This window comes from Sceloporus occidentalis, unplaced genomic scaffold (genome assembly GCF_023333645.1).
Source record: "Sceloporus occidentalis isolate IW3139 unplaced genomic scaffold, rSceOcc1.0.p SCAF_23, whole genome shotgun sequence".
Taxonomy (NCBI): domain Eukaryota; kingdom Metazoa; phylum Chordata; class Lepidosauria; order Squamata; family Phrynosomatidae; genus Sceloporus; species Sceloporus occidentalis.
In genome coordinates, this window is record NW_028317003.1 from 12,476,781 (window position 1) to 12,490,931 (window position 14,151).

The 14,151-nt window shown below is 35.9% G+C and overlaps 1 protein-coding gene across 1 annotated transcript in view; it reads left to right on the forward strand.

Moving 5' to 3' along the window:
• The window catches only part of LOC149300821 (src kinase-associated phosphoprotein 2-B-like), a 108,762-nt gene that overhangs the window by 21,806 nt on the left and 72,805 nt on the right, over positions 1 to 14,151 (forward strand). Inside the window, exon 4 of the mRNA XM_089484814.1 lies at positions 12,128 to 12,229. Within this exon, the coding sequence (XP_089340940.1) occupies positions 12,128 to 12,229 (102 nt within the window). The remainder of the gene's footprint in view (positions 1 to 12,127; positions 12,230 to 14,151) is intronic.

Below are 14,151 nucleotides of genomic sequence, written 5' to 3' on the forward strand. Positions count from 1 at the left end.
TCTGTTGGTTTATACCTGCAATGCTATGTTTCCATACATTATTTATGTATACCTGCAAATACAAGTTTTTTTTTAATCTCATTCAGTTGCATGTGCTGTTTATTTGATCTATACCTGAACTACAGGGTGTAAGTGAAAGTAAAAAAGCGGTATGGTTTAGTGAATGAGGGGACAAAGGGACTCTCGGGATGATTACAGGGGAGAGGACCTCTCAATGTCACGGTGCAGGATTGACTCTCACGGTCTTCCTCTGATCTGCAGTCAGTGTGGCAAATATTTTTTTTTTGGTATGGTACCGGAGGTAGTGATTGCATGCAAGGAAGCGTTGAGCAGGGCCCAAGGTAATGCTTGGATAGGGTCCAATTCTTTCACTATAAAATATATTGGCAGCAGGTTCTAATATTTATATATGTTTTGGCAGCAGGGGCTAATATTTATATATTGACAGCAGTGTGGGCTAATATATATTGGCAGCAGGAGCTAATATTAACATATATTGGCAGCAGGGGCTAATATTAATATTTATTGGCAGCAGGGTCTAGTATTTATATTCATATTGGCAGCAGGGTCTATTATTTATATATATATCGGCAGCAGGGGCTAATATTGATATATATTGGCTGCAGGGACTAATATATATTGGCAGTAGGGGCTAATATAAATATATATTGGCAGCAGGGTCAAATATTAATATATATCGGCAGCAGGGTATAATATAAGTATATATCCGCAGCAGGGGCTAATATCAATATATATCCGCAGCAGGGGTTAATATTAATATATATATCGGAAGCAGGGTGTAATATTTCTATATATCGGCAGCAGGGTCTAATATTTATATATATTGTCAGCAGGGGCTAATATTAAAGAATGAAAAATAACTGCCAGTTTAGCTGTTATTTTGAAATCATATTTCAATCACGGTCTTTACTTCAAAGAGATAAGTGCATATTATATAGTTAAAAATGCACGTCTAAGTGTGTATGTGTATATATATATATATATATATATATATATATATATAGTGTATATGTACCGTTTTATAATTGGCCCCCCTACCTCGGTCCCTGGCCCCCCATGTGCCCCCCCTAAATATGAAAGCTGGAGTTGCCACTGTGTAAAATATGTTTGATCATACCAGTTATAAGGATGCAATTACTAGACACTGGTTGTTGGCATGAGCCATTTGTGATCAAAGGATCTAGCTATGCGAAGTGATAATCAGCGCCTGCTAGCTATGTATCTCACATTCTTTTATGTTAAGAATTCCATCCCCAGCTGATAACATGAGAGGGTACTGACAGTTCCATCATCCCCGTATAAACAGTAGGATATCTTTTAAACCTTCTATCCACAGTGCTGTATTAAGGATTCTTAAAATTATATGTGTAAGTAAATATACTCGTATACAGTGTACAAATTTAGGTGTTATTATGAAAAGCCATCAATATCAAATAAAAACATTCTTTTAGTGATAAGAAGAGGTAAAAAGTGAGACTAGATGGGAATGACTAGGCACTCTGTTTTGACACCCTTTGCCAAGCCCACAGAGAGTTAATGGTTTATTGTCATGTTGCCCACATGATGATTGTTTAGATGTCCCTCTCCTTCACTACTACTGGCCATTGTATGCCCAGTCTCTATTGGTTACTGGATGTCCCACCGCCCCATCTGATTGGTCTATTGTTTTTTTTAAGACCTGATTTGCATGTTAATCCTATTAGATTAGTTAGTACTATAGCCTGCTGACAACTGGAAAGTGGCAGAGTTTAAGCCAGCTCCGTGAGAGTGATATCAGCAGAGACAGTGAGACAGTTCAAGCACTCATAGTCCTAAAAGGGTCCAGTGGCCCCTTGATACTGTCACAATATGGTTCTATTTTTTTATATTTGAATATTTATTACTGGGATAGATCATCTTACTAGCAGCTTGCACAAGTGCAAAGAAAATCCACAAAATGGTGTGAATGCTTTCTAAGGTTATTTGTACCCCTAGTGGCTGTATGTGGCATTGCATCTTGAGGTATTCCACAATCTTCAATTCAGAACAGCACGCTGCCTGCCACGCTTGCTAGCCTTTGGCCTTTTTAGTATTTGATCTATCAATCAGCATTCTCAATCAAGAAGCTGTTTAAATTGTGGTTTAGAAGAAATTGTGGCTTCTCCCAGTAACCACTGATTTACAGATAAAACTGAAGATGTATGTCTCTAGATATTTCTCTATCAAGGGTTGTTTCTACCGCACTATGTGCGCTGATCGGCTTCTAGAAACTAACATCATTTAAAATGCACAGGATCCAGGATGTACCATGTTTTGCAAAGCTACCTTATTATACAGCAGAAGCATAAAAATACCAGATACGTTAACCTGTATGTGAAGAACCTATGCATTTTCCATAGTAGCTTCACAATAGGATATTTGCTGAGCTTTCAAATAATATTTTACTGTCTTATCTGTATAGCTAAAATATACAAAATCATACTGAGTAAAGTAGAACATGGTTTGTAAAGCAAGCTAGAACATGTTTTCTTTTAGAAACAGTCTCTTGCTATTCCCAACTAGAAAAGCTTATGTCCTGCAGTGATAATTGTATTTTAGTGATAAAATCTTTATACCATGTAATATATTCCCATGCCTAAACTCAGTTTTGTGAATCTTGGGATTTCTGTATATATATATATATATATATATATATATATATATATATATATATATATATATTGACTTGTCCTAGTAAAATAAAATAACGCTAGATTATAAATACCTTATTTCAATAAAGCACAGTCCTTGTTTGGAAGAAAACATGTTATTTCAGTTCTGTTTGATTCCTTCAGCTTTACACTGTAAACGTAGCAAATTTCTAGTAATGTGTCAGTACACATTGCTAAAAAAGTTGATAAAAAGTGAAATCTAAAGTAAAGGCTGCAATTGAAATTCTAGTGTGTATATTCTACCTACCCCCTCTAGTGCAGAACAGCCCTATGGTGCAACGCAGGGCGCATCTAGGCAATAAAGGTAAACAAGGGGATTTTTATGAATGAGAAGGCTTATAGATTGCAAATTCATGTTTCTTTAGGTGTTTCACATGGTTGGATATATTCTCACACCGTCTTCCAGCTGTGGGTGCTTGAAGCTTGAAACTAAATCCGTTGTTGGAATAAGCAGAATAGATTTTTAAATAATTGCCAATTTATTTGCATTACTCTCCCTTCACAGAGCTGTGATGGACTAACATTAAAGCCTCGGAGTGCCAAACTGACAACCGATTCCTGAAAATTGGTTAAACTGTCACACTGAATACAGCTGTAGCATTTTAAGATACTAAGATTTGTATTCCTGATTCCTAACAACAGTAGTGGGACATATAGAGTACATAATGTCCTACAATCCTTCAGTGATCATTGCATTGTAATACATAGGAAGTTGCAACCCCCTTTCTGGTCTCTGCCGGTTCTTTAGTAAAGAAAGAGTTGCTACTTGCTATTCTGAGCATGAGTTTCTGTGGACCTGAAGCACCAAATTTAATCTACCACTCCTGTTTGTATATACATTTAGATTACTCTGCAACTATCACTAACAACATGCACATTTGCACACATCTGTGTGTGTTGTGCATATATGTGTATTTTTTGGCACTGCTAACATTTGGCAGAGATTAGTCAGGAAAAATCCCAAACCTAGAACAGCAGGGTGTGATGGAACTCATATGGAAATGCTTTATCGGGACACATGCAAGGCAGCACAATTCTTGCTCACGTCTAAAGAAAACCTGTTAACGCCTCATCCACTGGCACTGACCAAGCCATCTGATCTTTGGTATATTTTTTAATGTACAGTAGACTGAGTATTTGTGTTATAAATTGATTCAATTCGCAATTTTACCTGCTTTATAGATTTTCTCAGCAAATATTAATGCCTGCAGAACTGTTCTTTTTAGGTCCTTTACTTAAAAAAAAAAAAATTGACTAAATGAATACAACATAATTTACTTGCGTTCAAGAAGGAGTACCTATGGATGTTTTAAACTACAGAAAGCCTATTTGTTTAGCCAGAACACATGGATTGTGGGAGATTTAGTCCCATAATGACTAAGTGCTCGCATCCGCACACAAACTCCATAAATGCTATAGTCATTGTATATGCGCTATTTTAATATAATCCGTAGCACCAAATAATACAATATTCTTGAAGAAGTTTATGAAAAAGTAAATTTTGTACGATAACAGGGTTTTCAATATTATTTTAAATTAAACAATTAAACTATCACTTCTGTAACATTTCTATTATTATTATTATTATTATACTCTTATAAACACATTATTTCCTATTCACTACAGTGAGTGAAAAAATAAAATGATCAGAATAGCCAAGTAGATACAAAAAGGTGTCTGTGAAAGTCTTGTGGGCAGGGGGGGACATGTGAGGACAGCAGGAAATAATATACTGAAGCTTGTAAGTACAGCTGGGTACTGTATGTGTTGGAAGGGAATGAGCTTACCATATACCTTGTCCCAGTAGGGCAAATAGTGTGATTTAAATAATAGGCAATCTCAAACTTAATGAAAAAGGGGTTTGTGTGGATGCCATAAGGAAGATAAAGAAGACTGTTACAGAGAGAAGACTTTTTAACAAATTTTCTGGGTTTGTTTTCCTTGTTCTAAGTTCTTGCTAAAAATGTAAGGTCTTTCCTCCTCGCTCCCAGTGGGCAAGCATGATGCTCTGATCTTCCTGTAAAAAAACATACCTTTTGTGGTACATAGAATCAATGGTGGCCTCTAGAGCAGGATTCACAGCTCCTCAAACTCATTTTAGGGTTGAGTAAGAGGCTGAACTACAAAATGACATGACAGCTCACATAGTTCTACAGGTCATTGGAATGGAAAAAAAAGACAAGTCCAATATGTTTGGCCTTTCCATGTACTCATACTTGCTAATCTAGAAGGAAGCAATCCTCCGCCACTGATGCTGTTTCCAGTTTAGCTTTAAAGGGGGTACCATGAGTCCATATGCAGTTTAGCATTGCTAATCCTGGAAGCTGTTCTGTTTCTTTAGTTAGAAGAGTAACAGCACGGGGCAAAATTATCAAGAATTTAAAAATGAAAGTGTGCAAAACTATGCTGTTATGCTATGGATGCTCAGTTTCCCTTTGAAGAATAGACTTTGTAGAATTACATGGAAGGTTTTTACTTTTTCATCTAGTATCTAATAGCACTCTTTGTATGCTAAGCAAATAAACTGCAAGGACCAACAATTTTATTCTACCATCTAAAGGTTTAATCACATACAGTGTTTTGAAAAAGTATTTGCTCCTTCCCGATTTATTTTTTTATTTTATTTTTTTTTTTTTCTATTGTTGCATATTTGCCATATCTGCTCCTTCAACATTTCTTCTATTTTGCAAATCTGCCACACTTACAATATTAGACAAAGATAACCAAAGCTCTAGTGTAGTTGGGTTAATGCAGCAGGACAATGATTTTTGGTTTCTATGGCATCACCATGTGCCTGCTTTTGTGTCACATGACAATGAGGTGTTCTCTGTAAATATGAAGCAAAATTGTATTTGATTAAAGAATTATTTATGTGAATGATCTGTGCATTCAGCAATGCTAGAAATGATCTGTTTCTGTTTGCATTTAGCTACAAAAGTGTTATGTAGTGTACTTACAAATTCAGCAGAGTAGGTGGAACAGCAGCTTTAAACCAGTTCCTAAAATTACTTACACATGGCTTGAGCCCTATATTCAGTACTTTTCATTTCTTTTCTAGACCCATCATTCTGTAAAATCTGCATCCTCAAGATTGTAAGCTTGCAAGCCGGGCTCTCTCCACCTAATGTATCTTTTTTTCTTAGTCTGTCAATTCTAGTCTTGTCATACCCCTTGAATAAATGTATTGTAAGAAGCGATGCGTAAATTGTTGGCACTATATAAACATAACATAATAATAATACCCAGGAATATTTACATGTAGTATGACCCTGAACCTGTATACGCAAAAAAGAAAGCCTGATCCACGCTTGACCCACGTATGATTATATTACACAATACACATATGTCCGAGTATGCCCAAATCACTTTTGTTCCTCGGTAATCCAGCACCCCCAATGTGTCTCCCCTCTTTTTTGTGTACATTAATCAGTGATGGCTAATGCAGAAACATTGTTTGATGTTTTAGTTTTATAGAACAAATACACTGAACATTTATATCTCTTTGCAGGAGATTGAGATTGGTTTGGTTACTTTGGTATAAGTGCTAAGCATTCACCTTTTGTACTCATTATGTGTCATTGACTTTCCATAAAATCATTTAGAGACGTGGGTGAAATTAAACAAGCTGCAGTTAAAACAGTAGGAGTTAAATATCAAGCATGTTGCTTTTTCGATAAACTGGGCAATTTCTGCAAGATGAACAGTGGTTAATGTGACTGCTATCCTGTCTAGCAGACTGCTGGCTTACCCACCATGCGCACGTCCTTTCTGCACACAAATCAATAAAAGGAGCAATCAGAATATGTTTATGATCTTGTTGAAAGGCATTTGGCCTTTGTAAAACAGCCATAGAAACATAGTTAAAGATTATTGCTCCGAAAAATGGAAGCCCTGTTACTTTCTAGTAATAGGAAGGACACCTATATACGATATATGAGTTGTGAGCATGCGCATCTGTCCACAAAAAAAAAAGGACATTTTTTAATCTTTCTGGTTTTTCCTGCAATTAGTTACCATTGCTTTAAGGCTGTCCCTGATACATCTTGCACTTTTTGGTAAGGGCAGAAGATATTTTAATTAGCACTGAAGTTTAATTATCCTTCTGTGCCCATAAGCAGCGATTTGAGCATTTTTTTGTGCCATAACTTTTACAAAGAAGTATTTTTAAGCTGATCATTAATTTTATGGTCACAGAAATGAGATGCAGAATTTATGCTGTTGTCATTGGCACAAGCTCACGGCACCACTGACAATATTTCTGATTGTAATAGAATGACTGCGAACTAATGGGGCAATAAACATTCTTTTGAACATACATTTCATTTCAATGTCCGATTAGTGTGTAATGTTCTTAATTATAATGCTCATAAACTTCAATCACAGCATTGCTTGGCAATATACAAGTAAAAGATATTAGGTGCTTGGAGACAAAGATGGATTAAGAGTTAGATCCACAATACTGCTCTTGAAAAGGGGTTGTATTCAGTTCATTGAATTAAACTTCTATCATTTAAGCACTAAGTACAAAAGAAGTTTGCTTGGCAGTAATGGGATTTCGGTTTTGGATTTGTATCTATACACTAATTGTAAAAAGTTCATTTGTCGGTTGACTATATTGGCTTATTTACTGTATGTCCAGAATTGGCTGAGATTGTCTTTGTATTTTACGTAATGTCCAAGTTTGCACCTGGCTGAATAGCAGAGGTAAAAGAATCCATAACTTGGAAATGAGATCAACATGAGATAAGAAGAAATATTTGAATGCGAGATTAGAAGGGCCGTATAGCTGAGCTCCAGGGTTTTATCTGTTGATCTGTGTCTGATGGATCAGATTTATATATCTCAGGCTTCTACACACCTGGGATTTAATTCAAGAAGCCAGCATATATTTTCAATCATCTGAAGCAAAATGCACTCGCTCCATTGGAAATGGTAAAAGAACAACCCTTTTGTGGTTACTTTATTCAGTGGCCAAAACGCTTTAATTTAATCTCGACAACAGTATCTAGTGAGATTATACTTGGTGGAGAAGACAGAGAGATTATTATTATTATTATCTTTTATTTATATAGCGCCAACAGTTTACGCAGCGCTTAATACAATACATAAATTCAAGGGATATGACAAGACAAGAATTGACAGACTAAGACAAACCGATACATTTGGTGGAGAGAGCCCTGCTCGCAAGCTTACAATCTAGAGGGAAAATGGGGTGATAAACATAAGGCATAGAGAAAGGGTGAGAGGTATTGTGGGGGTATCAATGACAAGGAAGTTCTAGCAGCTAAGATGGTATGCTTCTCTGAAGAAGTGGGTTTTTAGATGTTTCTTGAATGTCGGGAGGGAGGGTGAATTCTGAAGGTTCCTTGGGAGCAGATTCCAGAGATATGGGGCAGCTCGAGTGAAATCTTGTAGACGGGAAAAGGAAGAGGTGATGAGTGAGGAGGAGAGCCTTAGCCCATGGGAGGAACGTAGGGATCGAGTAGGAGAGTATTTGCTAATGAGGTCAGAAATGTACGGAGGAGCAGTATTATGGATGGCCTTATATGTCAGTACCAGGATCTTAAATTTAATTCTAAAGGTAATCGGAAGCCAGTGGAGGGTTTCACAGAGGGGGGAAGCAGAAGAGGAGCGACGTGCAAGGAAGATGAGCCTAGCAGCGGCATTAAGGATAGACTGTAGTGGAGAGAGTCGAGACAGTGGAATGCCAACCAGAAGAGTGTTGCAGTAGTCAAGACGGGAAATGATAAGTGAATGAACCAGAGTTTTTGTGGATTCTTGGGTGAGGAATGGTAAAACAAATCATAACATCAAAGTGACAACAGTGGGATTAAAAAGCAGACAAAAGTCAACAAGACAAAATAATCATTTTTGCTTTTTTATTAACATGACTGATATTGTCTTTACACTATTAAACTAAAAAAAGAATTTGTTTAAGCAATATAGCTGATTTCACCAATCCACTCTACTAATCCTAATACTCAACTGCTTTCATCATCTCAACAGTTACATTTTTTTAAATTTGTATCTAGGTGGGGAAGTGCTTGTCAAGTGTGTTTAAAACACTTATCCTTCAACTTTGTTATTTTAAAGGAGATAAAGGAGAAAACATGATTGGGAGGAATGTACGTGCCACAGGGCCAACTTCAGAGCTGAATCCAAAGATTAGCAAAAATACCATCTGTACCAGTATAAGGTGGCATGTACTGGTCATGAAGTCTTCACTATTTTACTCACAATGCAATTTATCTACATGGCACTTGAGTGTCCCCTCTTTGCCCCCCGCCCCTTCTTCTACAAAGAGAATAATCCAAGTACGAGTTGCATAGTCTAAGAGATCATAATAGGTGTGCATGTCTGCTCCTCTACTTGCCCTTCTCACTTAAGTGGCTACAAAAATGAAGATATGATACCATAACATGCTGTCTATCAAGGTAGCTGAGACTTGTTTTGTCTTCTAATTCGGCTACTAAAGATTTTACTATTCCTCACAGAGAACTCACAGCAACAAGGGTTGGGAAGACTAGAGAAACAAGTGGTGTGGTCGGCAAAATAACCATAGGGGCCACAGGGAACTGAGCCTCACTGGCCGACTACTTAGCACACTGTGTGCCTCTGTGTACATCTCAATGTTCCTGCTCAGTGTCTGTTCATATGTTGATGTTGTGACTCAGGGTGCCAGTTTGTGATATCATAATCCAAGGCTCTGTGGCTTAATGCATGTGGACCAGAGAGGTCTGTGACAATAAAGCCAAATCACTCCTGGCCCCAGTGGTATAACTCCATGACACTCCTTATAGGACAACACAAGGTAGTTACTGCCTACTTACCTTAGTTTCTCCACCTGGTATTGAAATGAAGCTCTAATTAACCCCTGCCAGTCATTTTGGGGCTTTATGAGAATTGTATCCAAGTAACAGTCAGTAATAAGATTTTGACCACTTCTACATGATTCACTACAAACAGTGTTTCTGTGACCAGTAGCAGCCACTTTATTATTTTCCAATCTTTGGCACTGATAAAACATAACTGTATTAATCATAGACAAAGCTCACCTTCCCACTGATCTCAGTGGCATACAATATGTCACATGTGTGATTCATTGTGTCAAGCTTCATGGAATCAGCAGGAAAACGAAAAAACATGGTGTTATCTTAACCCTTTGAGTTTAGTAATGGTATGCCGCATACTGTGAAGCAATGTGTTGTTCACCCGTGTGGCACCAATAACATTCAAGATTAAGAGCTGCAAAAACTCGTTAACCAGAGAGTTCTGGCATCTGTAACAGTTTTACTTAAAATTATGGGCAAGCCTGACATTTACAACCTAGGACATCACTTTTAATTATACAGATGATGTTTCCCACATTAAAGGCACTAATAAACATAAGAAAATTACAGTATTTTTTCAGGCTGAATATTGGTCTTTTGCCATTATCTGGAAAACAATCGTGAATATTTTGGGCTCATATGTAGTTTGCCTTTCTAGTAGGGGTAACATTAATATCATTCTCGAACAGCACACACTAACACAAATACTCACATATCCATCATCTTCTTGCACTGTCCAACCTCTTTCTCCGCAAACTGGAACCCCCAGAGCTCAGAACACTGTAACTAGGACATTTCACACAACACAACGTGCAATGTCATTGAGTAAATACAGAGGCTCCATATTGGAGCCTTATTTTTGGCTATATGCTGCTTCATGCTAGTGGTGTCTGATCACCGGGCACAACGACCCATATTGCATTTCGCAGATAAGATTGCAAATTTTCGGCTTTATTTTCAGCAATATCTGGCTTCAGGCAAGATATGCACATCTTAAGTGTTCTTACTGTATAACAAAAGCAATTTAATTGTCTAGTTTGTTGCTTTGAAACTCTACAGTAAGCTCAATGTTTAAAAGTGACCCTGTTTGTAAACAGGCAGCCAATGTTAAAGGCACGTTATGACATAAGGTAATTTTTCATAAGAACTTATTCTAAATGTGTCTGTGAGTTTACAGGCAATATTCTAAATGTCCACTTGGATCAGTTAGGGTTGCCATATTATAAAATATAAAAAAAATCCTAGCACACTATTTTTATTAATGACATCGTACAGAAGAACTTGTCAACATGCATTTTGACCCTATAAAAAAATTGACTCTTCAACAGGGCAAAAATAAAAATCAGGCCTTCTGGGATTTATTTTTTATCTTGTGATGTTTTTGGTAGGCTTTTTTTTACAGAAAACCTATATCCCAAGGCACCTTAGTGCTAGAGGAATTCCTTTTTGGAAATCAATTACTCAGTTATACATCCTACATATTGCAGGGCATCAAACATTTAGCCAGAAACATGTATATGTGTTGTGGAAAAATGGCCAGTGGTGGTTAACCTAATGTCCGTGTGCTTGATTTTTTGTGTTCGTTCTTGTAAATGAAGCCATAAATAGTCTACAGCTTCCAAATATGTTGGCATCAAGGAGAGCTGGCCCTAGGGTTTCTGCCAGTCTAGGTGAAATATGTTTCCCGTTCCACACTACTGCATGCGTTTCCTTACTATCACTGGAAAAAGTCATCGTGGCTCCCCCTAGCAGCTCAGCGCTATAGACAGCTGCCAAGTTTGCCTTAGCTCAGCTCGTCAGGGGTGAAAGAGTGCAAGAAGCTGAGCTCATTCATTCTCTTCCACTGGTTTAGTATTTTTGTCCTCACCAGTGTCTGTACTGGGTCTTGCTTGAATCCAACTCAGCTCATGCTGTGCAAATGGCACTTCTCCTTATCTCCCACCATAGATTTGACAATGAAAAAGATATAAATATCTTTTTGTGCTTATTCTTTTGCACAGAAGTGTAATCTATTATTATTATTTATTGTTTTATATAGCTATATTATATTTCGCAGCGCTGTCATCTATAAATAATGTGTATTTTTTTACACACGATATGCTAACTTGCATAAACCTTACTGTTCGGATAATTCTATGGTAAGTCTAGTCATTTAACTTGATGTTTTCTATCATAATGCCTTAATCTAGGAAGCTGAGATAATATGAGAGCTTTATTCATGCAGTGCATGGTAGAACAAAATAAGGATTTTATAACAATTTTGAATTGCCCAAAAATGCATTGTTTTTGTTTTTAGGTGGTAGAATAATTGATACCAAGAAATTTGGTAGGACTTCCTGTTTGGGAAAACATAAAATATATATTTTTTTCTCTTAGAACTAGCCTTCACACAGTTTTACTGGAAAATACCTGAGATTTTTTAATAAATAAAATAAAAACATCCCAGTTAAACTAAGTTGCTTTTATGTTGAATGTTCAAGAAATTTCCATCTTTGGCGTATAGGAAGATGATTCTTATTTTTCACCATAAATAATTTGTTAAAACCATTCTCTTTATTATAGTAATGTTAGTTCCCTTTTTTACAGGAGACTCAGATGAGTTGGATGAAAATGAAGCGTTTGCTCATGCTCAGGATGCAGTTTCACTTGCCTCTGATCGAGATAAAGATGATGAGTTGCCCTCAGAAGGTATGATTCTGCTTATCTTCCAATGTATTGCTCTATTCCACAAATGAGTGCAGTGGGATTGCCAGAAATAGAAAAAAATGATGTGAGAAAGTACAAAAATATAGGGCAACAGCTGACATTGTAGTTGTTTTCTTCAGACAGGATGTTTTAGGAACAGAAGAGCACTCTCTAGTGGTTCCTTTATATTACAGAGAGATCCTTCTTTTCAGCTAAATTGAAAAAAAAGAACCCTTTATATTATTGGGTTGTATATGAAATATTTTTTTAAAACAATATTTTGAGATATTATATAAATATATATATATATACGTATATATATTAATAGAACCATAGAACCTGTTATGAAACTGGTATAGCTGTTATAGAATTTTATGTGAGCCTAGTAGCGATTTGTTTTTACTTTTGAAATATATTTTGCTTATTTTCTCCAGTTATTTTACTACAGAGAATTTGATGTTAAAGGTATTGAAAAGGCAAAATAGTTCTGTTACATTATATACATTATTTTATAGCAGTTCATTGATAAAAAAAAACAAAAACGTGAATATATAAATTTCAGCAAAATTAAAATTAAGAGGTTATCTTTTTTTCTAAAGAGGGAAATGCTTTTTTGTAATTAAAAGTTAAAAAGGTACCAAAATATGTTTCTCAGCCTCAAGTATAAAGACTTAAAATGTAGCATAATTGTCAAATTGTTCCTGGCATCATATAAATAAAAAATTTAACTCTCTGAGGTTTGCTTTCCCTTCTGTAACGCAAAAGGTAAAGCAACAAGCTTAGAAATATTCCGGTACAGAAAAAGTAGAGCAATGGTTTCCACAGCGTTCCCACAATGAGAACCCCCTGAAAGAAAAACAAACAAGGAAAAAATGTAGTTAGATAGTTGGGGTGCTTTTTCAAATATTTCCATTTTTTATACATTTGTTATTCCTATATGGGAAACGTGATCCCAAAATTTTTATTCAGAATTGAATAAATATGTATTTAAAAATTGAGCTGCCTGAAAGGGTAGTGTATAATTCTAGCGTGTCCCCATTAAACACAGTGGAACCTTTTTTTTGCTATAAGCATTTGTATTTCTTTTAATAAATGATGAGCAATGATGTATTTAAAGGAACGCTTATGTTTTTCATTTTCATATTATGTGGGAGCAGCCGTGATTTAATTATATGCAATGAGTGAAGGCATTAGAAGTTTGGTATAAAGTTATGAGTGAATAATGCTTGCTGACATGATACGATGATCAAGCAATACCACTTTGTCTTTAAGTACAATTGGCAAACTAAAATATGCTCCCTGCAACACAAGCACACAAGGTTTTATGTTATCCAGATCATTCCCGTTGGATCCATAAATTGCCTTTATTGGGTATAAAATTATGTCTATTGCAGAACAGGGATATGTGAGCTATATGCATGTGCAATAAATAGTCTAGGCAGTGATTCAGAGAAATGTATTTTGTTATCGTCAAAATTTTAGCCCAGTATTCAGGAGCATTTTTTTATTTTGACTTGTTATGTGTGTGCTACAGATTAAGCTTTTTTTGTAATATTTCGCTATTTTAGTTATTGTGACATTAATGTGCATCTAATCCTAACACTAGCCACTAGCATCCCTGCTACATAAAGATTATCTTTAGATGTGAAAGATAGAAAATAAATGCAGATTTTATTTAATCCATATGTCTTCAGATACATACATATATGTCTTATATACCATATAGTGTAGTACAAGGCACACACATTACTATTTGCTTTAATGCCTTGAATCTTGGAACAGGGATTGCACAAGTACACAAAATGCTAATGAGTATATATAGTGTGTGTATATATAATATATATATATATATATATATAAATATAATCACTATAGATACATAATGTGCTTAATTTTATCTTTACATACGTACTGTTTATAAAAAA